This window comes from Oryzias melastigma, linkage group LG17 (assembly GCF_002922805.2).
Source record: "Oryzias melastigma strain HK-1 linkage group LG17, ASM292280v2, whole genome shotgun sequence".
Classification (NCBI taxonomy): domain Eukaryota; kingdom Metazoa; phylum Chordata; class Actinopteri; order Beloniformes; family Adrianichthyidae; genus Oryzias; species Oryzias melastigma.
The window spans coordinates 17,404,302-17,429,422 of NC_050528.1; the positions used below are offsets into that span (position 1 = coordinate 17,404,302).

General features: G+C 42.1%; 2 protein-coding genes and 1 long non-coding RNA gene across 3 annotated transcripts in view; 1 reads left to right on the forward strand and 2 right to left on the reverse strand.

Moving 5' to 3' along the window:
- The window catches only part of LOC118599897, a 3,741-nt gene extending 3,071 nt beyond the window's left edge, over positions 1–670 (reverse strand). Inside the window, exon 1 of the long non-coding RNA XR_004949438.1 lies at positions 540–670. This is a non-coding gene — a long non-coding RNA (uncharacterized LOC118599897). The remainder of the gene's footprint in view (positions 1–539) is intronic.
- A 24-nt stretch (positions 671–694) lies between these two features.
- LOC112144431 (sodium/potassium-transporting ATPase subunit beta-3) lies at positions 695–5,769 on the forward strand. The gene is made up of 7 exons (XM_024268955.2): positions 695–1,101; positions 1,986–2,114; positions 2,293–2,391; positions 2,474–2,667; positions 2,749–2,799; positions 3,117–3,203; positions 4,407–5,769. The coding sequence occupies exons 1-7, from the start codon at positions 990–992 to the stop codon at positions 4,572–4,574; spliced, it is 840 nt and encodes a 279-aa protein (XP_024124723.2). The 5' UTR covers positions 695–989; the 3' UTR covers positions 4,575–5,769.
- An 8,100-nt stretch (positions 5,770–13,869) lies between these two features.
- Positions 13,870–20,654, reverse strand: LOC112144202 (rhodopsin kinase grk7a). The gene is made up of 4 exons (XM_024268567.2): positions 19,885–20,654; positions 18,650–19,105; positions 16,738–17,018; positions 13,870–15,335 (listed from the first exon to the last, which is right to left on the reverse strand). The coding sequence occupies exons 1-4, from the start codon at positions 20,479–20,481 to the stop codon at positions 14,996–14,998; spliced, it is 1,674 nt and encodes a 557-aa protein (XP_024124335.1). The 5' UTR covers positions 20,482–20,654; the 3' UTR covers positions 13,870–14,995.
- Positions 20,655–25,121: the final 4,467 nt, after the last annotated feature.

Here is a 25,121-nt window from a genome sequence, read left to right on the forward strand (position 1 = left end):
GAAGGAGGCCGACAAGAAGGACTCGTTTTTCATGTTATCACGATTTCACACCTAAAAGTGGGCAACCGTCTTCTAGGTAAACGTAACTCCTTAATTCCTGAATTTATTTCCAGCTATGAAAAATAATCATTTTTTGCTGAAATAATGCTAAATAAAGGTAATTTCGGAGCCGATGTGGGTATTACACTTAATCTAAAACATTAATCTGCATTTCAGAGCAAAAATACACAATCCCCAGACAATATTTTGATCATATTTTTCTACAATCTACTATATTTATAAAGATCGCGAATTAGCGATCTGGACGTCGCGAATAATCGTACTCGATATTTCGTGAGCAGATCGCGAATACCCGAGCATCCGGATACTCGTTACAGCCCTTGTAAGGTTAGTCTATTTGTAATTTGTTTCACATGTTTTATTCTTGTTTAAAAAAAGACGGTTATAGTTTGTACTTGAGTTGACCTCTTTAAAGTAACATTTGATGGGTTTGTTATTTGGCACCAGAGAGCTCCATACCTGTTGCTGCAGGGACTCACCTGAGCTCTCCGGTGCGCGCGCTCAGAACATGTTAGATTCCCATAATTCTGTGGATCTCCTATAGATCTGATCACCTCCAGCATCACAAACTCTCATTTTTCTGTCTGATTCCTGCGCGTGATGGATGGAGCGTCTCTCTGTCATCAGCCAATCTGCGTGCGTGCGTGCGTGCGTGCGTCTGGCATCAGCTGCTGTGGACGTCACACATTCCTCCTCTATCCTCACCTCCTCCCTCCTCCTCTCCGCTTCTCCGTTCCGCCGGAGCATCTCTCCTGCTCCCTCTCCGCGCGCCGCCCACTCCCTCTCCGGCATCGATCCGCCGCAGCTGCTGCTTCCTCCGCTCCATCCCATCGTCCTGCTGCGCCTCCCTCGTTTTTTTTACGTTTTCTTTCTTTTTTTTTTTTAAGGACAGGAATTGGGACGTTAGTGGGAGCGACCCCCCAATCACCATGGCGAACACCGAGGATAAAGCGCCCAACAAGGAGAACGTGTCCAGCTGGAAGGACTCCATCTACAACCCGCGGACCGGGGAGCTGATGGGGCGCACGGCCAGCAGCTGGGGTAAGCACCCCCATCACGGCTCTGCTCACAGGCTTCCCTCCTACGTAGAGGTGGGGGGGTCCTGGTTCTCACAGATAGGCTGCTTCCGTTTGAATGGGAGTTAGCGGAGGAGATGTCCCAGGCCTACATGTCAGTGTGAAGGAGAAGCCTGCAGGAGGGCGACCGGCCCATCCTGCTGCTGCTGCTGCTGCTGCAGGGTGGGGGGCAGAACCCGGCAGGTAGACATCTGCTGCTGCAGTCCTTTCAGCCTCGGCTTCATGTCTGAGCATCATGAAGCTGCTCGTTACCTAATCATACATGATGCTGCTGCATTCCTGGCTAATCTGCAGATGATGGGGCCACACGTTTATGTAATGCCCCCCACCCCCTCCCCCTGGCGTGGCGTGGCGGGGCTCCTGTTGAGTCTGCCGGCTGCCCAGGCCCCGTTAACTGCTATGCAGCGGGATGCTCCACTGCAGTTGCATGGCTGCCCACATTAGCATGCCTGTCAAGGTCAAATGGGATTCCCTCTCTCTTCTTTCTTTAGCGTACGGGGCAGGTGCATTGTGGGATATGGTAAGAGAGGGCTGAGAGAGCAGCAGGAGGCTGAGGGGTTCATCCCAGCTTTTTTATTTTTTTGTCCTTGTGGGCATGAGTGCAGCACCGGCTGCATGGCGGTGAAACCATTTTGAGCTGGTGCAGCTCTCCTCCGGATGAAGGACGCAGCAGCTGCTCTGAGCTCAGGCGCCGGCTCTGAAGCCGCCTCATGAAAAACCGCCTCGGTTCAGCGAGCAGCGCGAAGAATTCCCTCCTCGGCTCAAAATGGTTTCTGTGAGGCAGACCTTCGATCTGCTCGTCTCTCCATCCATCCCTCCTTCCTTCATCCCTCTTCTCTGTTTTTCCAGCGCTCATCCTGCTCTTCTACCTGGTGTTCTACTGTTTCTTGGCTGGCTTGTTCGCCCTGACCATGTGGGTCCTGCTGTTCACGCTGGATGATTACGTGCCCAGATACAGAGACCGCGTTCCCACCCCAGGTGAGCTCCCTCAACTTCCAGCTGCAGCTTTCTCCCTGACATCCATTATTCATGCTGACACTGCTACGATAGTTTCTGCTGTTTTCATCGATCCGGTTAGATGTTTGCAGCAGCTCTAATGTTTCTGCTTTGACTCCAGATGAACTCTCATAACTCCATTTGCACATCTCATTTCCAGGACTGGTGATTCGCCCAAACTCCCTGGACATCTCATTCAACAAATCGGACCCGCAGAAGTACGCACAGTACGTCCAGCACCTGGAGAAGTTCCTTGAGAGTAGGTGCAGTCATCAGCTGGTTTCATGAGCTCAGCTCTGCCACTCCCGAATCACTCATGGGATGTTTGCATCTCCTGTCAGGGTACAACGACTCGGCGCAGAGTAAGAACGAGGAGTGCGTTTCCGGATCGTTCTACCTGCAGGACGGTCCTAAAGAGATGGCCAGGAAGGCGTGTCCCTTCAAGAGGGCGTCGCTGAGCTTCTGCTCCGGTCTGTCCGACACCAACTATGGATACCATGAAGGAAAGCCCTGTGTGATCCTGAAAATGAACAGGGTAACCCGCCCGCCCCGCTCCTCCAGCACCACCTGGGCCTCAGTTGGATGAGTCTTTTTGATTGTATGTGTCTCTTGACAGATCATCGGCCTGAAGCCGGAGGGAGAGCCTATCATCAACTGCACAGTCAAAGTAAAAACACACCTTCTTCCTGCTTGCTTGTCTTTTATTTGTGTCAGGAGAGCCATGGAGGTTTCTTTTCGGTTGATCATTTTTCATTTGTTCCTTTTTTGTTCTTTGTGTGTCTCATATCTTTTTGCATGCTGTCTCTGACGTCTTTAGGGTAAGAAGAACATGAATTATCTGGAGAGGGTGACTGAATCCATGTAGTGGGGCTCATTTTGTTTCCCGTTACTTTCTGTCCTGTGTCTCCTAAAAACCGGCTCCAATTCACAGTGAATGGAAATGCTAAACATAAGCTCATACTAAGATGGACATTTTCTTTGCAGAAAGACAACCCAATCCAGATGTCCTACTCCCCCAACAACGGCAACATCGATAAGATGTTCTTCCCGTACTATGGCAAGAAGGCCCATGTGAGTATGCTAACCTGTAGGGCACCCATGATAAGCCGACTAATCAACGACTAATCATCTATTAAAGTAGTTTAATAGTCGACTAGTCGTTACTTTATATTATATGGAGTCAGTGTGTAGTAAAGTTGAAAGTTATAATGGCGTTATCCTAGCTTTTTGGACTATTTTGGCATATATTATTTTTTTAAGGCTATTTTGGAGATTAGCTTATATTTCAGCTACATGCTATCTGTTTTGGAAAATTTATACTTTTTTTCTGATTTACTTAGGGTGTTCTAGAATTTAGCTAGTATTTCAGCTACATGCTAGCTGTTTTGGCTAATTTAGGCTTTTTTCATTTTTTTAGGCTATTTTGGAGTTTAGCTAACATTTCAGCTACTTGCTAGCTGTTTTGGCTAATTTTTACTATTTTTTTTCTTTAGGCTGTTTTAGAATTTAGCTAATATTTCAGCTGCATGCTAGCTGTTTTTGCTAACTTAGGCCTTTTTCAGTTTTTCAGGCTAATTTGAAGTTTAGCTAATATTTAGCTACATGCTATCTGTTTTGGAAAATTTATACTTTTTTCTAGTTTACTTAGGGTGTTCTAGAAATTAGCTAATATTTCAGCTACATGCTAGCTGTTTTGGCTAACTTAGGCTTTTTTCATTTTTTAGGCTGTTTTGGAGTTTAGCTAAAATTTCAGCCGCTTGCTAGCTGTTTTGGCTAATTTATACAATTTTTTTTATTTATTTAGGCTGTTTTAGAATTTAGCTAATATTTCAGCTACATGCTAGCTGTTTTTGCTAACTTAAGCTTTTTTTCAGTTTTTTAGGTTAATTTAGCATTTAACTAATATTTTTAGCTGACTATCAGCTTCAAGGTTTTGAGCTATTAGCTTGAGCAATTTCAGCTATCAACTTCAACGTTTTTTAGCTATCAATTTCAGCATCTTCAGCTATCAGCACTAGCATCTTCAGCGGCCAAATTTAGCTTACAGCATTCACACTAGCATCATCATAGGTAATGCTATACATCTAGTTTTTTGTCAGTTTAAAGCTTATAATGGTCAAGATTTGTGCTTTACATCTAGTTTTCTCATGACCCGACTAATCGGAAAAATAATCGGTTATTAGTCGACTATAAAAATAATCGTTTGTGGCAGCCCTACTAACCTGGTCAGGTGAGTCTGTGTGTCTGCAACTGACTGACTGATCCGTGCTGCAGGAGAATTACCTGCAGCCTCTGGTGGCTGTAAAGCTGCTGATTACCAAGGAAGACTACAACAAGGAGCTGACCGTGGAGTGCCGGATCGACGGCACCAACCTCCGCAACAACGATGAGAGGGATAAGTTCCTGGGTCGCGTGACCTTCAGGGTCAAAGTGGTGGAGTAGAGACGACCACAGACAAGGCTGCCCACGTCTACTGAAAGGAGTCGAGTTGGAGGAAAAAAGTGTCACAAAGATGTGATTTAGGAATGTGGCCTCACGCTTTGATACAGATGTGATACTTTGTGTCCCTTCTTTCCTCCATGATTTCTTGCTGTCCTCCTCAAATGTCCCCAGAGCAGAGCCGTCCTTCCTGAGTTCATCATTATTTATCCAGTATGCTTTGTTTTGTTTTTTAGCATTGATGTGATTTGATAAGTTCTAGCCACTGATGCCGTTTGAAGCTGTCGTGTAAACTGCTAAACCCTTTTTTAGACCTTCTTTTGTGGTCCACCTGCCATTAGGACGAGTGGCTTTCTGTTTCTTAGCCTCTCTGAGCTGCAGTCTTTTCACCGGGAGGATTTGTATCTCGCTGTATAGTAGAACTGAGAAGGTAGAAAATGTCCAACACATCTGCAGAGTATTCTCTCATCAAAAAACTGAATAGAAACATACCTTGATAATCAGTATAGCCACTGTATCCCTGTATATGAAATGCCAATTACAGAGTCCCTTCATCTATGAATACATTGTGATCTGTACCATATTTAGGGAATTATAGGTAGATCTTCGTGTTGTGACTTGCAGAGCCACAACCTAGTCTTGTGCCGTCTGTCTGTCTGTCTGCATGTCTGTCTGTCTGCCTGTCTTCCCGTTTACTCACCTCTCCGCCGCCGCCGCCATGCCGATGACCCTCCAGGATGCTGGCTTTCAGCGGCGGAGGAGTCAGAACTGCTGGTGAAATGGAGAGGCGCTGAAGAAGCGCTGCAAAAATAACAAGCTCACTGTAACTATGTACTGTATATCTTTATGTGATCTGTATACCTATCTGGGTCTCAAAGATTGTTTGTTAGTTAACTCTTCTTCAGCCTGTTTATCTGATTGTCTGCCAATCTATTACTCTTCATTGTATATATATATATGAAACACTATCTACCACATTTACTTAACTCACAGTGTATTTTTGTCACAAACATGCTGTCTGTGCACTGTAAAGAAATAATTTAAGCAAAGATTTACAGGAAATGATCTTATTCAGAACTCTGTTTACACTGTATAAGAAGGAACCCACATTTCAAAGAACAACGTGTAACATCTCTTCAGGGTGCCTTAAGACCTGATGAAACAACATGTGGAATAAAAGTGATTTTGGAAAAACACATTTTTTTAATGTCGTGTCAACATTAGAAGGTTCTTCCAGTTAAAGAGAATCCCTGAACTCCCTGAAAATAATGCAGATCTGACAGTTGTTTCTAGGCCGTCAAAAATCTTTGTAAGATTTCCTGAAAGGGATTTTCCAGAAAAAGCACAAAACTTAAAGCCAAACAGATTCAAAGAGTTACATTTCTCTGATTGTGTTTCTAGACAAAAAAAATCAAATAAGAAAACCCACAGAAGGATCAAAAACCTCTTCTATGACGTCATCATCTTCAACATCTATTCATGTCATTCCTTTAGTTTAGCTTCGTTTAGCCTTTTATTAAAACACCATCAATGTGGAATCAGGGAAAAAGAACTGCTTTTAGGGGTCAATTGATTAAACATTTTACAAATGGGAGAACAACGTGCAGAGAAAGATCCAGAGAGTAAAATACGTTCAACAGGACTTTAGTAAATACATTTCACTTTCATAAAAATGGCAGAAAAACCTGTTTGGAGGATTCCTCTTTGGTTGTGGTGCAGAAACATGTCAGTCACTCATGCTGTAGATGACAAATTAATCCAGCATTCCTCTCAAACCGACCTGGCTGCTACCATCCATCCTTTGACCTCCAAGAATCTCCGTTCTAAGGAAGTTCTCCAGTTGCTGGACTTCCTGAATGAGTTCTCCATGCTTCTCAGAAACAAATTGTATTATACCAGCATTTTTAAGGACATACAGGCTTTACCGTCTCATTCACACACATTCTTCACTGACAGTGAAAAAACATCTACAGTAGGATGAGTCAAATCTGCTGGAGGTGGCGTCATGGGGAGGATTTAAAGGCACTACACTAGGAAAAACCAACTATTAGAGCGTTTAAGTGTATAATACTGTTCATCCCTCACTATAAAGAACCTCAAAGCGCTATTTTCATCCATTCACGCATTTCTGAATAATCCTCTAAAAACCCGCATTCTCAGTACCAGCCCCTCCCCTACCCACGAAAACGAGTGGGTTCTCACATGCTGATGTCACAACGTGAGACAACCCCTTTCAGGAAGAGTCTGCTCTGACAGCTCCGCCCCCAGTCTAACTTAAAGACACACCCACTTTCTCTGCTAAGCTTACGGTGATCATCATCAAAGTGTTGTTATTGTAGCATTGACTCTGAGAAGATGTGGTTCCTTAATCTAATCTGCAGAGGACAGTGGTTCTGTCCAAATTCCCTCCCTAACTACTGAAAAGCTTTATAGAGCACTGGATTTTAATCCGGACACGGTGCTCACTACCTTCTCCGAACGCCGGATGTTGATTCAAAAATGAAATTGAATCACATTTTTTGTTCAAAATTGTTCAACCGCAATGCATTGTGGTCTATATTGGCTAATCTAATGAGCATTGATGCACGCTAGTTTTTCGCAAAGACTTCATGGAAGTTTCTAGTGCACTCGATTTTGGAATTAGTAGATTTGGACGGCACTAGAAAATGGAGTATATACAGTGATTAGGGGTAATTCAGACATAACTATCATCTTTTGAGTGGAGAAAATGTTTTTTAGACTGTGAGGAGTTTTTTTAACTTAATTTTATGTAACCTTTATTTAATCAGGTTACAAGGGTGACCTGAATAAGTAGTCAGCAGCACACAATGTAAAAATAAAGTTACAGTAAAAGCAAAAAAATAAAATAAGCAGTGAAATTGGAATATGTACAATTTAAGATTTAAAATTTGGGTGTAACAAAGTGACAAGGTGAGGTGATAAATCTAAAAAGAGATTTTGAATATGTAAAAGCTGAGCAGCATCACATTTGATAGAGTATAGTAGTTATACAGTGCAGCTGAATTACAAAAGAAGTTAGACACAAGAGCTTTGAACTGTGGAGTTTTTCTGTATGTTTAACAGAATGGAGCTGAATGATCTAAATGAAGACAGTTCAGATCATTTTAGACGAGTTTGGATTGAGTTAAAGGCAGAGGCAGCAGAAAAACTGAGATTTAGGAGATTGTTCAAAAGAACACCGGATAGTATGACGTCAAGAAATGGGCGGGACCGACAAGGAAGCGAAAGGCGGAGCCTCAGAGATCGAGTCGTTTTACTTTCGGGTATGAAAAGAGTCCACAAAAACAACTAATATTTCATAAATAATTTGTTTTTTAGTGTTCCAAAGGTAATATATGACCATAAAGAGCTCTGGGAGATGAAGTCAAACAGGGTCGTCCCCCTCAAGCCGCCATTTTGGGAGCAATCGGGCCTGAGGAGCTGATTTTGAACAACCTTCCATCTCCAGAGAAGAGAAAAATAAAAATAACAATCAGACGCGTTCGCCAAGCTAATGTCAACAAACAACAACTGACCCTGCTGCTAGCCATGCTAATGCTAGCTGCGTGCAATATAACACTTACCCTTCCAGTGATGATGCAGCAATTTTTTGATTGAAGATTAGCCACAAACCCAGACTGAGTCGATTCATAACCATTCAGGCTTTTGTAAACTAGAGTCCCCCATGTAGGACCATGGGAAGTTTACTATGTAGTTATGGATAACATAGATCTGGGACGTTTTCCCTTTAAAAAACCCGCCGGAAACATCATCGAGTCGGTCAGATTTAATCTTTTACAACATTTTTGTCATGTGAATTAAAGTCAGATTAATACTCAGATGGCTTGAAAGTTTTAACAGTGACGGTCAAGGCGGCACTGTTCATATTGCTGCCAAAATGGCCGACTGACCACAGGGAGTCACGTGGGGTCTGGAGCTCTATTAATGGATACAGTTTATTAGTTTAGTGAAAGACTCTTCCATTGTGAATCCAGCCCAGACTCACAGCTGCATGTCTGTGACCTTCGGTTTCCAGGGAGATGAAGTCAGATCTGGCGTTTGTTTTGGAGTCTCCTACACACGTCTGCACATTTGGTTGGTATTAAATAAAAACAGAAAATATAGTCGATTCTATTGACTAAAGGCAAGAAAACCAGCAAAAAACAATCATGTATTTGAATAATATAATTTAACAAATTCAAAGACTTTGAACAAATGAAAATGTAATTTTCTGAAATGCTGCTGCTGCAGTTCTTGTTGTGATGCATGGCATGTCTGCCGTTGAGCTGTGGTTGTTGTTGGATGTGGCTGAAGCGGTGAAGGACAGCGGCCGTGATGCAGAGGGAAACGGCAGCTTCAGTCAGGCATGAAGCTGCAGCTCAGCAGGACCAAGACCTCGCTGCAGATGGTTCTTGTTATGGTTTTTTACAGCAGACTGGCCAGAGTGATCACTTCAGGATAAGCTGGTGAAGCTCAGCATGTTCACAAGTTGTTATTTGTTCTATGGGAAAAAGGATATTCCTGCCTTTTTAGTTTTCATAATTTACTTTAAAAAGTTACGGTTTTAAAGTTTTAAAAATTGTCATTCAGCTAGCATCTTGGACTATTGGTCTTTACTAAGATTTTTTAGGCTAATTTGGAGTTTGGTTAATATTTCAGCTACATGCTAGCTGTTTTGGCTAATTTAGGCTTTTTTTCAGTGTTTAGGCTATTTGGAAGTTTTTTTCAGCTACATGAGCTAACAGAACTCTGTTTTAGGTGATTTTGTGAACACATGAATGTAAGCAACTCTAATTGGGCAGAAAAGATCTCTTGCAGCTCTACGTCTCATTCCCGTCGTGGAAAGCTAGCGGTAGCGTTAGCATAAATTAGAAGAAGAAATTCTTTATCAAACAAGCAGCATTCAATGAAGTACCTGTAACCTTCGTCCAACTATGACCGGATTTCGGAGAGAAATAATCCCCGACTCGTTTAATATCATCTATAGGAATTTGAGGAGGCAGCTGTGGAGCATTCTGCAGGAGGAATACTGACATTTAATCTAAGAGGGAAATGAAAACAACCAGGTAGGACATTTATAAATAAATATTGTACACATTTTGGTTACAGTTAAAAAAAACTTTACTGACAGAAATGAGAGGTTACCTTTCATTATTTAGGTAAAATTGCTTTAAACAGTGTTTAGCTGCTTTGCCGTTCTAAACCGACATAATAAATAACAGGAATTCACTCTGCTCAATCACGGTTTTGTGTGACATCAGGTCTAAAGGGTCTATTACCATCCAGTTGAACTCACCTCGGTCATCACTGGTGACTGGTCCTTGGCCACATCAAAGACAGTCTACATCAGGAATGGGCAGACTACGACCAGCTCTGTGAACACCAAAACCGTCCTAAAGACGGCCCAGCAGCGCCTGCATTTCTGATGCAGGCACCAAAACACTTCTGATAACCCCAAACAGGCATCCAGCATCCATCTGTCTGTCTGTCTATCCATCATCCATGACTGAACCGACAGTTCTATTTGTCATCATGTTGAATCAGAAACACATCGAGGTACCAGTAGTATTTGTAGTACACAGAATACAATTGTTAGTATGTGTCTTGTCATGGTTTCTACCCTGTCAGCTTACATGAATGTCTTCTGTTTTTCTGTCCTTTAACCAAGTCTCATCTGCTGGATGATCTTCTTCTGGACCAGATTTTTACCTTCATGTCTTTGGTGTTCTGACTTTTTTGTTTGTGCATTTAGGCTCCTCTCTGAACGTTTTTGGTAAAGCTCTGGCTACTGAGAAGAGGAGGAGCCTGTCGAGTGGATTGTTGCCCTCCTACGTGGATTTGAGGATCAGCTCTGTGGAAATGCTCGAGCAACCTTAAGGGTCTCCTGTGGCTGTCGGAGTTGTTTGTCGGAGTTTTCTGAGTCCATTCGGCCTCTAGAGCTTCTTAATGACATCTGCTTAAGTTTGAGCCGTTTTGAGCTGTAGTGACTATAACCTCTGATAATGACCAATAGTCACTGAAACAATTTAAAGATTACAAAAGTAATAATTAAAACACCAAAAAGCTGCAGAGGAAAATAGATGCTGCTTACATTGTTTTTAGAAAACAAAGTAAAATATTTGATATTGTACATTGATGTACCTGCTGACTCCTGCCTGCAATACTTACCTTCTACCACCAGAGGGAGACAGAAACGTCTCCTCTCATGGCAGCAGAGCAGCAGAGCTGGTTGGAGTCTGAGCCTGATCGCTCACACTTACGGGGGTGCTTTAAAGATGATGAGCTGCTCTGGCAGGTAAACCAGCTGTGATCACACCTGCGCTCCTCTTCTTCTGCGGTGTCTGTGCAGGCCTCAGGCTGCAGCACATCACCAGCAGCAGCAGCTCCTGCTAAATGTGAGATAATCTCTTCTGGGTTTAACTGGAGAAAGATCCATCTTAATGTCCACTAAGCTCCTGCAGTCCTTGGGTTTGACAGCTATAGACGGGTGGATCTGGGGACAGAAGGAACACAGCAGCCCCACACATTTATGCCACCAACGTTTTACAATTCAATTCAATTTTATTTATATAGCCCAATATCACAAAAACAATTGTGTCACTGGGCTTCATGCCGGTAATTTTACAGAAGCAGAAAGTCGGTCATAAAATATTAACAATAGCTAATTGCTAAACTAACACAAGAGTGATGTGTTCTCTTCTACTAGTTCCTGCTAACAATCGTGCTGCTGCATTCTGGACAAGCTGAAAACTTTTTAAAGAACTTTTCGGGCATGCTATTAGTAAAGAGTTACAGTAATCCAGTCTAGACGTAACAAATGCATGGATGAGTTTTTCAGCGTCACTTTTAGATAACATATTCCTGATCTTAGCTATATTACGTAGATGAAAAAATGCAGTTTTACAAGCTTGAGATATGTGAGCCTTAAATGATAAATCCTGGTCAAATAAAACCCCTAAGTTTCTGACTGAAGAATTGGAGGCAACATTTACACCATCCAGGGAGACTATCTTATCTGAGAGAGCATCTCTCAGGTGTTTAGGACCCAGTATCATGACCTCAGTTTTTTCTGGGTTTAGGAGGAGGTAATTAATTGTCATCCAGGTCTTAATGTCTCTGATGCATGAATTCAGTTTCTCTAGGTGGTCATTCTGGTCAGGTTTAATGGATAAATACAGCTGTGTATCATCTGCATAACAGTGAAAGTTAATGCTATGTTTCCTGATTATGTTTCCTAAGGGCAGCATGTAAAGCGTGAACAGAATGGGCCCTAGAACTGAGCCCTGAGGGACTCCGTAGCTAACTCTAGTACAATGAGAGGACTGTCCATTTACATTAACAAACTGGTATCTATCAGATAAATAGGATTCAAACCACTGGAGGGCAGATCCCCTGATCCCTATGTCATGTTCTAGTCTCTGGAGTAAGATACTGTGATCGATGGTATCAAAGGCTGCACTGAGGTCTAACAGGACCAGAACAGAGATTAGTCCCTTTTCTGAAGCTAATAGCAAGTCATTAGTAACCCTAACCAGAGCAGTTTCAGTGCTATGGTGAGGTCTGAACCCTGACTGAAAATCTTCAAAGTGATTGTTGTCCTGTAGGTGGCACTGCAGCTGTTTTACTACAATTCTTTCTAGAATTTTAGATATGAATGGGAGATTAGATATTGGTCTATAGTTAGCCAAAATGTCAGGATCCAGGCTGGGCTTTTTCTAAAAAGGTTTAACAAACGCATATTTAAAAGACTGAGGCACATAACCAGGTATTTATTATGATTAATATGATTAGGGGGGGGGGCTGCACGGTGGCGCAGTGGTTAGCGCTCTCGCCTCACAGCGAGAAGGCCCCGGTTCGAATCCCGGCTGGGACCTTTCTGTGTGGAGTTTGCATGTTCTCCCCGTGCATGCGTGGGTTTTCACCGAGGACTCCGGCTTCCTCCCACCGTCCAAAAACATGCTTCATAGGTTAATCGGTGACTCTAAATTGTCCCTAGGTGTGAATGTGTGTGTGATTGAGGCCCTGTGACAGACTGGAGACCTGTCCAGGGTGTACCCCGCCTTCGCCCATCAGTAGCCGGGATAGGCTCCGGCACCCCGCGACCCCGAAAGGGAAGAAGCGGCCTAGAAGATGGATGGATGGATGGATGGATGGATGATTAGGGGGGAGATTTCTTTTAAAACTTTAGTGGGGATTGGGTCTAAGAGACAAGTGAAAGTTTTGGTGGATGTCCACACATCTTCATTTTTCCAAGACAGAGCAGCTTGAGGTTGATTTTTACCACAAGTAGCCTAAATGTCTTGATTCTCACACGTCAGCATTTTTCTCTATTTAGCATCAACTTTGAGAGGCTTTAGAGCGCATGTGTCAAAGTCAAGGCCCGGGGGCCAGATCCGGCCCTCTGGTTAATTCTATTCGGCCCACTAGATCATTTTATTTTATTGTTATTAATGACCTGATGTTATCTTACGCTCATTTCTAACTTGTATAATTTTGACAAAATATATTGAAGTTATTTAAGGTTTAAGTTGATTTATTCTAGAATAATATTCCTGCATTTTTATTATTCATAATTATGTTAAAAAGTTACGGTTTTAAAGTTTTAAAAATTGTCATTCTGCTAGTTTGTTGGACTATTTTACATTGACTATGATTTTTTAGGCTCTTTTGGAGTTTAGCTAATATTTCAGCTACATCTAGCTGTTTTGGCTAACCTAAGTTTTTTTTGTTTGTTTTCTAGGCTAATTTGGCATATAGCTAATATTTTAGCTGGCTATCAACTTTAGCATTTTCAGCTACCAGCACTAGCATCTTCAGCGGCCAAATTCAGCTTACAGCATTCACACTAGCATTATCACAGGTAATGCTACATATCTAGTTCATAATTATGTTAAAAAGTTACGGTTTTTAAGCTTTAGAGTGTCCAATAAATGTTTCTCCTGTTCGGCCCGCGACTCAAGGTGTGCTTTGGATTTCGGCCCCCTCTGTGATTGAGTTTGACACTCTGAATTAGAGAGAATTTGATGCTGGCTTTAGCAAAGACCACAAAAGGGTAATGCTGGTTATCACCGATTCAGCTAAGAGTTGAACTTGCCAAATTGCAAAGGTCTCCAGCTCAGCCTGGAAGCAGTCATCATCCCAGGAGGGATTAATGCGACTGATATTTTTAGACTTCACCCTACAGTCCTCAGCTGTGCCATCTCTGCGGTTAAAAATAGGCCTGAGAGCGTGCACGACGTTCCCCGGTTTGAGGTGATTTCAGCCTCAAGACGGAAGCAAAAGACACACAGGAAACCAGAAAAGACAGCTTTTAATTTCATCACATCTTCAGATCTGACACTTCTATGCTTTCTTCCTTTATATGTACAAGTTTATGATAATATACCCATAGTACACGTAAAAACTGAACTCTTGTCCGTTTAAAAACTTAAGCAAATATGTACCTGAGACAAGTAAACAAGAACAGCAAGCATTTTCTTTCAACTACTCCGAGTCTCTAGACTCCGCTCAGTCAACCTGAGGAACTGCTTCCTGTTTCTGGCTAGTTTGACTTATTCACACTCATCTCTCTCTAAAAAAGATTCTCTCGTGGTTCAGGGCCGGACAGGGAATTCCTGGTACAGGATTTTGTTGCCCAAGTCCTCTAAATGTTCCTGCGTCTGGTGCAGCGCTGAACGGCTGTTTCCTCTCTGCCCAGCATCCCGGGGCTGAACTGTGGCCGTCCTCAGGGTTGAGCTGCACAGCAGCAGAAGAGCTGCTGCTTTTCTCATTTGATCATACTACAGTCAACATTACTTACATGTATCCATTTCTCTCTGTTCATATACATATATATGGATATATTTCTGTATGTACAGTACTTACAGTTGGAATGTAAAGCTTTAATAAAACTATCAGCCCAGGTGGACAGATGGCCACCTTGATGTAAATGCTGGGATCAGCTATCACTTTGACCTTTTGATCCCAGCATTTGGTCAGAACTCTAAAACACTTCAGCCAAACGTGAGCAGAAGCACTTCTGTTTCAAAAAAATTGGATGTCTGGATGAAAACATCACAGAATAAAAGACAGAGGACAGCTCCCATTCACTACAAGCTAAAACAAGTCTTCTACGAGGAATTCAGATGGCAGTTTGGAGAGTTTCTTCCAAAAATGTTCAATTTCTAGCAGTCACTTTTGGTCAATCCCTGTCTACAAACTTAGATATGTCTTCAGAAGATGCTGTGGACCAGGAGTGATGAGTGAAGCTCTTCCTTTTCTTTGTTTACTGAAATTCACCACACAAGCAGCTGAGCTCTAAACACGAAGCATCCAAACGATGGGCGAGTCTTTCTCAGCAGAGCTGCTCACGCTGGCCTCCCGGATCCTTTTTTACACCAATGTTGCTGTGCATGAGGCGGAGTAGATGTCAACCACGTGCTGGCTCACAGCAGAGCACACGTGCCGGACTTCTTCTCGTCATCTCCGCCTCCTGCTCCCTCTTTCCTGTTGGGATCGTTGAGCTCGTCAAACAGTCCGGTGTCCATCATCTCCTGCTGCCACTGGATGGGGACGGCGCCGGTGCTGAACTCCTTAAAGAACTTGTCGTCCTTGGCGTCAAACTCGATGCCTTTGATCTCAGAGAACTCTGCAATGTCGCCCGTGTCCTTGGCGTACACCACGTTGGGTTTGGGCACCCAGGGAGGATCCACAAGCCCCGCCTCCAGCCGGGGGAAATTGATGGTCTTGAACCACTCGTGTTTCCTTGGATCTTCCATGTTGTTCCTGGTGAAAAAGAAGAAAATGTAGAACATGTGTGTCAGAGTAAAGGCCCCAGGGCCGGATCCGGCCCTCCAGGTGATTCTATCCGGCCCTCCAGATCATTTTATTTCAATGTTATTAATGACCCGATGTTATCTTGTGTTTATTTCTAACTTGTATAATTTTGACAAAATATGTTTTCATGGAGAGTAAAATATTGAAATTTATTTAAGGTTTAATTTGATTTATTCTGGAATAATATTCCTGCCTTTTTATTATTCAGAATTATGTTAAAAAGCTTCAGTTTTAAAGTTTTAAAAATTGGCATTCCTCTACCTTTTTGAACTATTTTGGCATTTACTAAGATTTTTTAGGCTATTTTGGAGTTAGGCTAATATTTCAGCTACATGCTAGCTGTTTTGGCTAATTTGGGTTCTTTTTTAAAACATTTTTTTACACTGATTTGAAGCTTAGCTAATATCTACAAGCTAGCTGTTTTGGCTGATTGAGGCTTTTTTTTGGTTGTTTTTATGCTGTTTTGGAGTTTAACTAATTTTTCAGCTAAAGGCTAGCTTTTTGGCTAACTGAAGTTTTTTTCTTCTTTTTTTTTGTTTTTTAGGCTAATTTGGACTTTAAGTTAATATTTTAGCTGGCTAGCAGCTTCAGCGTTTTCAGCTATCAACTTCAGCATCTTCAGCTATCAGCACTAGCTTCTTCAGCAGCCAAATTCAGTTTACAGCATTAACATTAGCATTATCGCAGGTAATGCTATATGTTACGGTTTTAAAGCTTTAAAAAGTGCCATTCTGCTAGCTTTTTGGACTATTTTGGCAATTACTAAGATTTTTTTAGGCTATTTTGGAGTTTAGCTAAGATTTCAGCTACATGCTAGCTGTTTTGGCTAATTTAACCTTTCTTTTAGACTTAGTTTTTTAGTCTATTTTGGAGTTTAGCAATTTTTCCGGCCACATGCTAGGTGTTTTGACTAACCTACATTTTTTTTTGTTTTTTAGGCTAATTTGGCATGTAGCTAATATTTTAGCTGGGTATCAGCTTCAGCGTTTTCAGCTATCAATTTCATCATCTTCAGCTATCAGCACTAGGATCTTCAGTGGCCAAATTCAGCTTACAGCATCCACACTAGCATTATCTCATGTGATCCTGTATATGTAGTTCATACTTTTTTAGAAAGTTACATTTTAAACCTTTAAAATGTAGTTTTAGAGTGTTCAATAAATGTTTATCCTGTTCGGTCCGCGACCTACGACACCTCTGACATAGAACATGTCTGCTTTGACCATGGTTGCAGGTGTGAGGCCTACAACTGACGAGCAACTCGGAACTTTCATGTCAGCTGATCTTTCAAAGTTACATAAAAATTAATCAAGGCATAAGAGAGTGTTTTCAGAAAACAAGAAAGTCTTACTTCATGCCCAGGCGTTCATCTAGCTTCTTCTTGAGGAACTGCTGGATGATGTCCTTGGTGGGAGCATCAAAGCACTTGTGCTCCCACTTTGGCTCCTCGTTGAGAATGCGCCGCTGCACCTCCTCCTTCTCCACTTTCTCCTTCTTGCTCTCCGGGCCTTTGAAAGGAGTGTATCCCGCCACCATCTCGTAGATGCTGCAGCCCAGAGCCCACCAGTCCACGGACGTCCTGTAGGGTGTTTTGCTCAGGATCTCAGGAGCCATGTAAGCTCCAGTTCCAGCCTGGATGAGACAAACACCACATTTTAAAACTTTGCTGTGGTTTTCTTTGAGGGCTTCTATCGTTCATGATAAGCCCTGGGCAGATCATATTATGTGTATTTTTAGGACAGTCTTCTCAGCTTCGCGTTGGAGCCTCACTCTTTTCTCTTGCTCTTCACCTTCACTTTAACCCCACTCTTTTCCCCGAGTGACCCCACCTGGAGGCTCAAACCAGGAGCTTAATCCTCATTACTAAGCCTACTGGCTGTCAAAAGTTGTGAGTGTCTGCACACTGACAGAGCTGCCTGTTATATAAGTTTGGACCAATTCTGGGTTTAATGATTGGATGCAGAAAAACACAGACTCAAAGTTAAGGCAGAGTACCAAACACAGAGCACTTCAGTATTCATTCAGCCATACTTTGATCATGTGAGCATGCATGTGCTTTGAGGAAGTTATCAACAGAACAGAAGAAAACCACATGGAGTAGGAATGTGTCGGCCTCTGAGAGGCTGGACATGTCAGTCATGTCTGACTGTCGGCCTGTTTCCAGCTTCCTATGTTCTTTAAAGTCCTGACAGCAATGTCCAACCAACTGCTTTGACCCCACTGACTCGGATCCCTGTAAATGCATCTGTGTGATTGACTTAGCGGTTATAGATCAATTTAAGCACACAGACCTCCTGAGGGCGCCGCACATGTAAACTCTCAGAAAACAGTTCCCATCATCTGTGGACAGGATCTTGATATGCATTTCAATGAAGAAGCAGCAACCGTGTTTGCAAACATGCCAATCATGTCTGAACATATTCATTGTAAGTTTAGCCTGGGTCTGTGGATCTAATCAGGGACAGACTTGTGTAATGCCCGATAAGAGGATTACGGGACCAAAGCCAGGCTTGCCTGTAGGAGGTTAGCCCAGTCACTTTGGCTGGTTGAGGAGCATCAGAGTGCTGCCTAATGAGATTACTGGACTTTCACAGAGACCAGAGTTTGCTCTTTGCTCCCTCAAGCTCTGACCAAAGAGAACCTGTTAAAAAATGTTTCAGCTTCTTTGAAAGAGAACTTCTGTGTCAGTGAGGTGTCACACACACAAGACTCAAGTCTTTCAGATTCAGCCTTTGTGACAATACTGTTGCATAAAAGTGCAATGAGAGGAAGCTGCAGACTGACTCCCACCTGATAAGACAACCAGGAAAGTCTCTGCCCTCGTGGTGCTCTGACAAACCTGCTTACACCTATAGCTGCACCCGCTGCTGCTCTAATAGCCATTGGCTCTGAGGTCTTTAATGTACCCCAGAGCAGAATGGTGGCCTATAAATGGCAGAGCTAATATGTGACTACTGTAGGATCAGATGAGTTACATAATGGATTCAGAGGCTCTCATTGCCAAGATCTTTAAACAAACCAGTAATCCCTGTCCGGATTTAAAACTCTGTCAGAGGATGACTCCATGTCCATAACCTTAGATCAGCTCAACCTTGCCTTCAGATCAACCTGTCACTCAACCAGTGATCCCACTGATCCCAGTTAGGGCCCAGTGAAGCATAAAGTCTGAGTCCTCACAGTCTCTCCACCACTGACTGGATAAAGACAAACCAAGTCTTTTTGTTGTGTACCAGAGCATGTCTGCCATGTTTGCTTGTACTCACCATCTGGGTGACAGTCTTCCCTGGAGCCAGCTCTATGGCCAGACCCAAATCCGAGAGTCGACACTGGCCTTGGCTGTCCAACAGCACGTTCTCGGGCTTCATGTCTCGATATATAATATCCATAGCGTGGAGATGCAGGATACCTGTGGTGATCTGTGCTGTGTAGTGGATGATACGCTTCATCTCGATGCCTTTGTCCACTCCCTTGCCATCATAGCCGATGTTGTAGATGTGGTACTTGAGGTCTCCTCCATTCATCAGGGTCATGACAAGGCACAGGTGGGTCTTGGTGTCATAAGCGTAGGCCAAGTTGACCAGAAAGAGGCTGTTAACCTTCTCCAAGATCTGCTTCTCCAGGAGGGCCATCTTCTCACCGCCCTTCTTCTTCAGCCGTTTCTTACACAACTTTTTGCAGGCGTACATCTGGCCTGTGTTCTTGACCTGCACAGCACATACCTGAGGACAGACAGGTTGTGGAATATGAACAAGTCTTTAGCAAATGTTCTTCTTCAAACCATCAAACAGAACAAAATCTGTCTCCTGGCAGGATGCTGACAGGCTTCCATGTGGCTCAGGAACTGCTGCTGTGCTGCATCCATAAAAAAATGACAGTTCTCTGTTTGAAGGGATATTGTACATATGAAGATGAGATCAAATATCTATGTGGTTATATGGTTATACATCCCATTATGTCTTTGTAATCATTGTCCAAACCCAGTGAGGTCGTCTCACCTCAAATCACTGCGGCTAGAAAATTAGATCAAGGAGCCAAGCTAGGCTGACATCCAATTTACCATCTGTCCCACTCATATCTTTAGCCAACATCCACTTTTCCACTCATCCATGCTCTACAGACTGAAGAAGAAGAAGAGCTGCAGTTTAGAAGAACCATTATTTCAGTATTCTAAAGCAGAGGAGCTCAGAGACCCTGACTGCAGGGTCAGCAGCAACCCAGCCCTGTTTGTTTAATCACATAAATGATGTCATTAACAATAGTCCTTGGCTTTGAGTCTGGAGGGTCAGAAGGTTACACAGCAGTTTTTGTTTGACAGCAGTCAACCAGAAGATCTACTAGACAGTATTGACAGTTAAATCAGATTTGAGAGGAGACGTAAGATGGCTTGTCTGCTGCTTTACTGCATGGTCAGTTTAGGAGAAGTCTACAGGGTTTTCTCGTGAACTGAAGAACCAGCACTGCTCAAAGAGTTCCAAAATGACAGTTGATGGTGTCTTACCTCTCCAAAGCCTCCTTTTCCCAGAGTCCTAAACTCATAGAAATATTTGTCGCTGATGGGCTGCTTCTCATACTCTTTCCACTGGAGAAATTTATCAAAGTATGGGCTTCCCTGGTACTCTGTGAAAGGTTTGCCCTTCAGGAACTCTCTCACGCCCTCCTGGACCTTGTTCTTCATCACCTCTTCAAAGGTGGCGTCCGTGACAGACTTGCATTTCTCGGCAGGTTCCCCAGCTAGAAAAGTGAGAAAAGTCTTGGAATCTGGTTTGCAGTATTTGTTGATGATGTTCTGGCGCGCTTTGTCTTTTGCTGCGCCCTCCGCCAGATCCCAGTCGTACAACTCATCCAAGAACTCGGCTGCGAGCTTAAACTCAGGGGTGTTCGCCAGAAAGTCGCGAAACAACCGTTTCCCTATAGGCTGCCTTTCGCAGAGTAGCGTGAAGTCCTTTTCGATGGACCCTCGCAGGGCAACGCATTGCTCTGGTTTGGGGAGAGACAAGCTGCGACGGCGCTTCTTCATTTCCTTGTCGTCTCCCCCCTGGGCCTTCAGGTAGGCCGTGTTGGCCACCAGGTTATCCAGTCCCCCCATGTCACACATCTTGGCGGCTGTATGTGGTCTGTCCCCCCCAAGTGACTGGCTTCTTCACTGGCTTCCTAAGGATGCCTGCTCTCGCCGAGGATGTGTGAGAGTTCAATTCCCTCTAAAGCCAGTGTGCAAATGAGCTCCTTCAGCTGGCCCACCTGCAAACCTAAGACACACTGACACACCCAGTGTTCACTCATTTAGAATTAAATACCAAGGAGGGATTTTGGCTTAAGGATCTTTGTGTGGTCTATTCAAGGATGCTGTGCACGGAAAGGGAATCGTAAGCGGGCTCTGTCGTAAGAGGCTTTCCAGCCCTCTAAATTTGCTCAAACCGAACTTCTGTTAACATAAAGATCCAGATTCATGACAGAGAGATCTGCAAACACCACCGTGCACTCCGAGTGCAGGTCGCCAGCAGTCAGCATGCTGCAGGAAAAAGTTTCAGGGAAATCAAAGCGTGCTGCGGTATCTTCTATCGTCTTGGTGCCCCCCCCACCCCCGGGTCTCAACAGAGCAGGTACCTGAGAGAGCTTACCCCTAATCTGTCTGCTTCTTTATCTCTGCTCACACCCTCTTAGCCCTGTTCAATACTCTCTTTTATCACTCACTCGTAGTTCTCTGTCAACTTCCTTTGTTAATGTAGTTTGGTGGCATGAGAAATATTGAAATAAAACAGACATTTAAAATGATTTAAACTTAAAGTAAAGCTGTGGAAAGAAGTCTGCAAAAGGCATGATATCTATTTTAAAGCGGGTTTGAACCAAAGATCAACTTTCTCTGTGCACAGCCTCCACTCACAGAGCAAAGGAATCCAAAGTTTGGTGAAGATTCAGTTAAGGGCTTTTCTCCTCTGGTGTTTCTGCAAACTGAGCCAGGAGTCAGCACAGAAACAGGATTAGCAGAGTGTGTCACCTCTTGATAATGGGCTCATTTATAAAAAGCCTGAGTTGTAAGTCCTCCGTCATGTAACCCATTCAGGTTAAAGGCTGTAGGAATGTATGGATTTCACCAAACACAGCAGAGGAAAGGCTGAAGTGGATCTTCAGGCGGTTTCAGCCGACAGGCCACTTTGCTGGCAGCTGTAAAAGCTCCTGCTTCAATAGTGGACTCCTCAGGGGTCTGCAACCTGCGGCTCTGGAGCCACATGGAGCTTTTTGACACACAATTATGGCTCCTTAGCTTTAAAGAAAAATCCTCATGATTTGGATAACTATTAAATTACTTAGTAAATGTAAGCACTTATTATAATCTATGCTGAACAAAAGCATCTAGTTGTCATATTGATAGAAAAGGTCTTAAATGACTGGATTTTTGTTTTATTTGAAGTAAATCTGCAGCAACAGGAGGATCGTATTTGAAAATGGGTTAACTTTATTTTGAAAGAAACATATATGTATGCCGGTGTGTCAAAGTTTGAATGCGTTATTTATGAAAAAATATGAAACTTTTCTTGTTCAATTGTAGCTAAGATTTAAAAGCAACATTTCAAAAATGAATGGCTTAACCCAGGGAGTGTCAATCTCAATCCCACAAGGGGCCAAAACCGTAAACACACCTTCAGTCACGGGCCGAACAGGATCAACATTTATAAAATACACTAAAACTATATTTTAAAACTTTTTAATATAATTATGAACTAGATATATAGCATTACCTTCAATAATGCTAGTGTGAATGCAGTAAGCTGAATTTGGCGTCTGAAGATGCTGAAATTAATAGCTAAAACCCTGAAGCTGATAGCCAGAGCTTAGCCAAAACAGCTAGCATGTAGCTGAAATATTAGCTAAACTCCAAAATAAACTAAAATTTTTTAGTGAATGCCAAAATAGTCCAAAAAGATAGCAGAATGCTCATTTTTAAAACTTTAAAACCGTAACTTTTTAACATAATTATGAATAATAAAAAGGCAGGAATATTATTCCAGAATATATCAACTTAAACCTTAAATAACTTTCAATATTTTACTCTTCATAAAAAAATATTTATTCAAAATTATACAAGTTAGAAATAAGCACAAGATAACATCAGGCCATTAATAACAATAAAATAAAATGATCTGGAGGGTCGGAAGTGGTTTAATGCATATTTATATCAATAGGCGTCAAGAATTTAACTGCCGAAACAAGATCGTGTATTTTTCTTTTTTTTTTTTCAAGAAAAAGAATAAACATCTTCAGCTCTAATGAACTGCATAAATGGGTCATTCATCTAGAAGAGGTACATTTGCTCCTCAAAATTCATAACATTTAAATATAGAATGTAGTCATATACACTTTAATTATTCAACATGAGTAGTGGTCAATATCAGGTCAATTTCCAGTGTTTATACCTGTATTTGACCTAAATGGCCTCAATCCCGGCAGAAAATGTCTCTGGTGGAATGTAAATGTTTCAGAGTGGAAATGTGTTGGGGTAACAGCAATGAGTCCAAACCTGGGACAGCACTAAAAAAAGGATTTGTAAAACTTTGCAAGTGTAGATGTAATATAGAGTCAGACTTAGATGCAAAAAAAAAAATCTGGTTTTGGAAGAGTTTTGTTGATGCTACATTGTGATAAAGTGTAGAATTTGGCTGTTGGGACAACCAAGAAATCCTGTCTATCAGCTTTTTGGATTCTTCTTTTGGTGGAATCGCCCTCAAATGGGACTAGAAAACACAGATTAGCTCTACAATACCCAGTGACTTAAGAAAGAAAAACAAAATAATTGAAAAAAAGTTTACAAAGGGGTTATCAGAGCTGTCTTTATGCAGTGTATTATATGCAGTGCATTATGGGACTTGCTGGCTCCTGCTGGGTTTTGGACCAAATGGCTCTTTAAGTGTTAAAGATTGCAGACACTTGGTTTAAGTGAGCTCTAATGATGTTTGAATTGAGAATTGGACCTGTTTTGTCATTGTTCCAAGTACAAATACAACAAAGATGGACAGCTGTGGAACGAGGAATGACAGGAGGAGGAATGAGGGAGCAAAGGAATCCATACATCTCCATTCTGCTCTCATCAGAGTGGAGGTGAAGAACAAAAGAACAAGTACACATGATGGGTGGAGCTTTAGGTGAACCAGACCAGATAACCAAGCAAACAGGTTGAATACCTCAACCACTTCACATCAGTCCACGTATCTGCCTCAGGAGAAGAGACGTTTTGACAATGACATGCTCAGTCTGTCCTCAGTGAGGGAGAGTCTGAAGAGAGAATCTTTTTGAGGACTAGCAGTCAGACGTGTCCTTGACTGGTCTGACAGTCTGTGATTGTTGACATTTACTGGGAGATTTATTTAAATGTGAAGAGGCAGAACAACAACAAAATGTACAATAAAACATTTGCTCTGCTAGGTATAAATCTCGTGTCAAAGTCAAGGCCCGGGGGCCGGATCTGGCCCTCTGGGTAATTCTATCAGCCCTCCAGATCATTTTATTGTATTGCTATTAATGACCAGATGTTATCTTGTGCTCATTTATAATTTGTATAATTCTGACAAAATGCATTTTTATGGAGAGAAAATTATTGAAAGTTATTTAAATTGATTTATTCTTGAATAATATTTCTGCCTTTTTATTGTTCATAATTTTGTTGAAAAAGTTACAGTTTTAAAAATTGGCATTCTGGTACCTTTTTGGCATTTATTAAGATTTTTAGGCTATTTTGAAGTTTAGCTATTTTGTCAGCTACATGCTAGCTGTTTGGCTAATTTAGGCTTTTTTCAGATAATATTCTAGCTGAGTATCAGCTTTAGCGTTTTCAGCTATTAGCTTCAGTGTTTATAACTATCAATTTCAGCATCTTCAACTAACAGCACTAACATCTTCAGCGGCCAAATTCAGCTTACAGCATTCACACTAGCATTATCACAGGTAATGATATCTAGTTCATAATTATGCCAAAAAGTTAAGTTTTTAAAGTTTAAAAAAATTTGTTTTAGAGTGTTCAATACATTTTTATCCTGTTCGGCCTGCGACTTAAGGTTTGTTTTGGATTTTGGAATGAATGGATTTGTGCTTCAAAAGTAGTAAACAGCAAAAAAACAGTTCCAGCTAAATACATTAAGGACATTAAACATCAGTTCAGAGCAGAAAACTGAGGTTTAAAGACCCCCTCTGATGAAAATCGTGTTTTTTGAGTTTTTAACATGTCTGTGTGGCCTTTTTCTGATGAAGGAGAACAAATGTAATAAAAATTTGTTTTTGATCACAGCAACGTCAATAAACATTGGAGAATTAGCTAAAAGAGTCTTTGGTGAACTGGAAGGAGAAAAGAATCAGGATTTTGGAGGAAGTTCTGTCCATGAAGATCTTCACTTCCTCGTCCGAGCTGACATCCGGATCAGAACCATACGGCTGGACACTACCCAGATTGATGGATGTTTTTATGTAGCAGCTGTGAAGAGATATCCTAATCAGGGGTGGGGCTCCAAAAGCCACACCCTCTCAGAGGAGATTTTGGAAACGGAGGCTTCAGATCAACATGAGAAGTTGCTTTTTAAGACATTCAGATTGTGGGATTTGGGTTAAAACTGTCATAATTAATACACAAATGGAAACAATTGTTTTTAAATAAAAGAATCATCATCGAGGGACTTTAAAGCACTACAGGCAACAAAATGAAGTTAAAAATCTTTTATTTATTTATTTATACATGTATTTATAAATGTA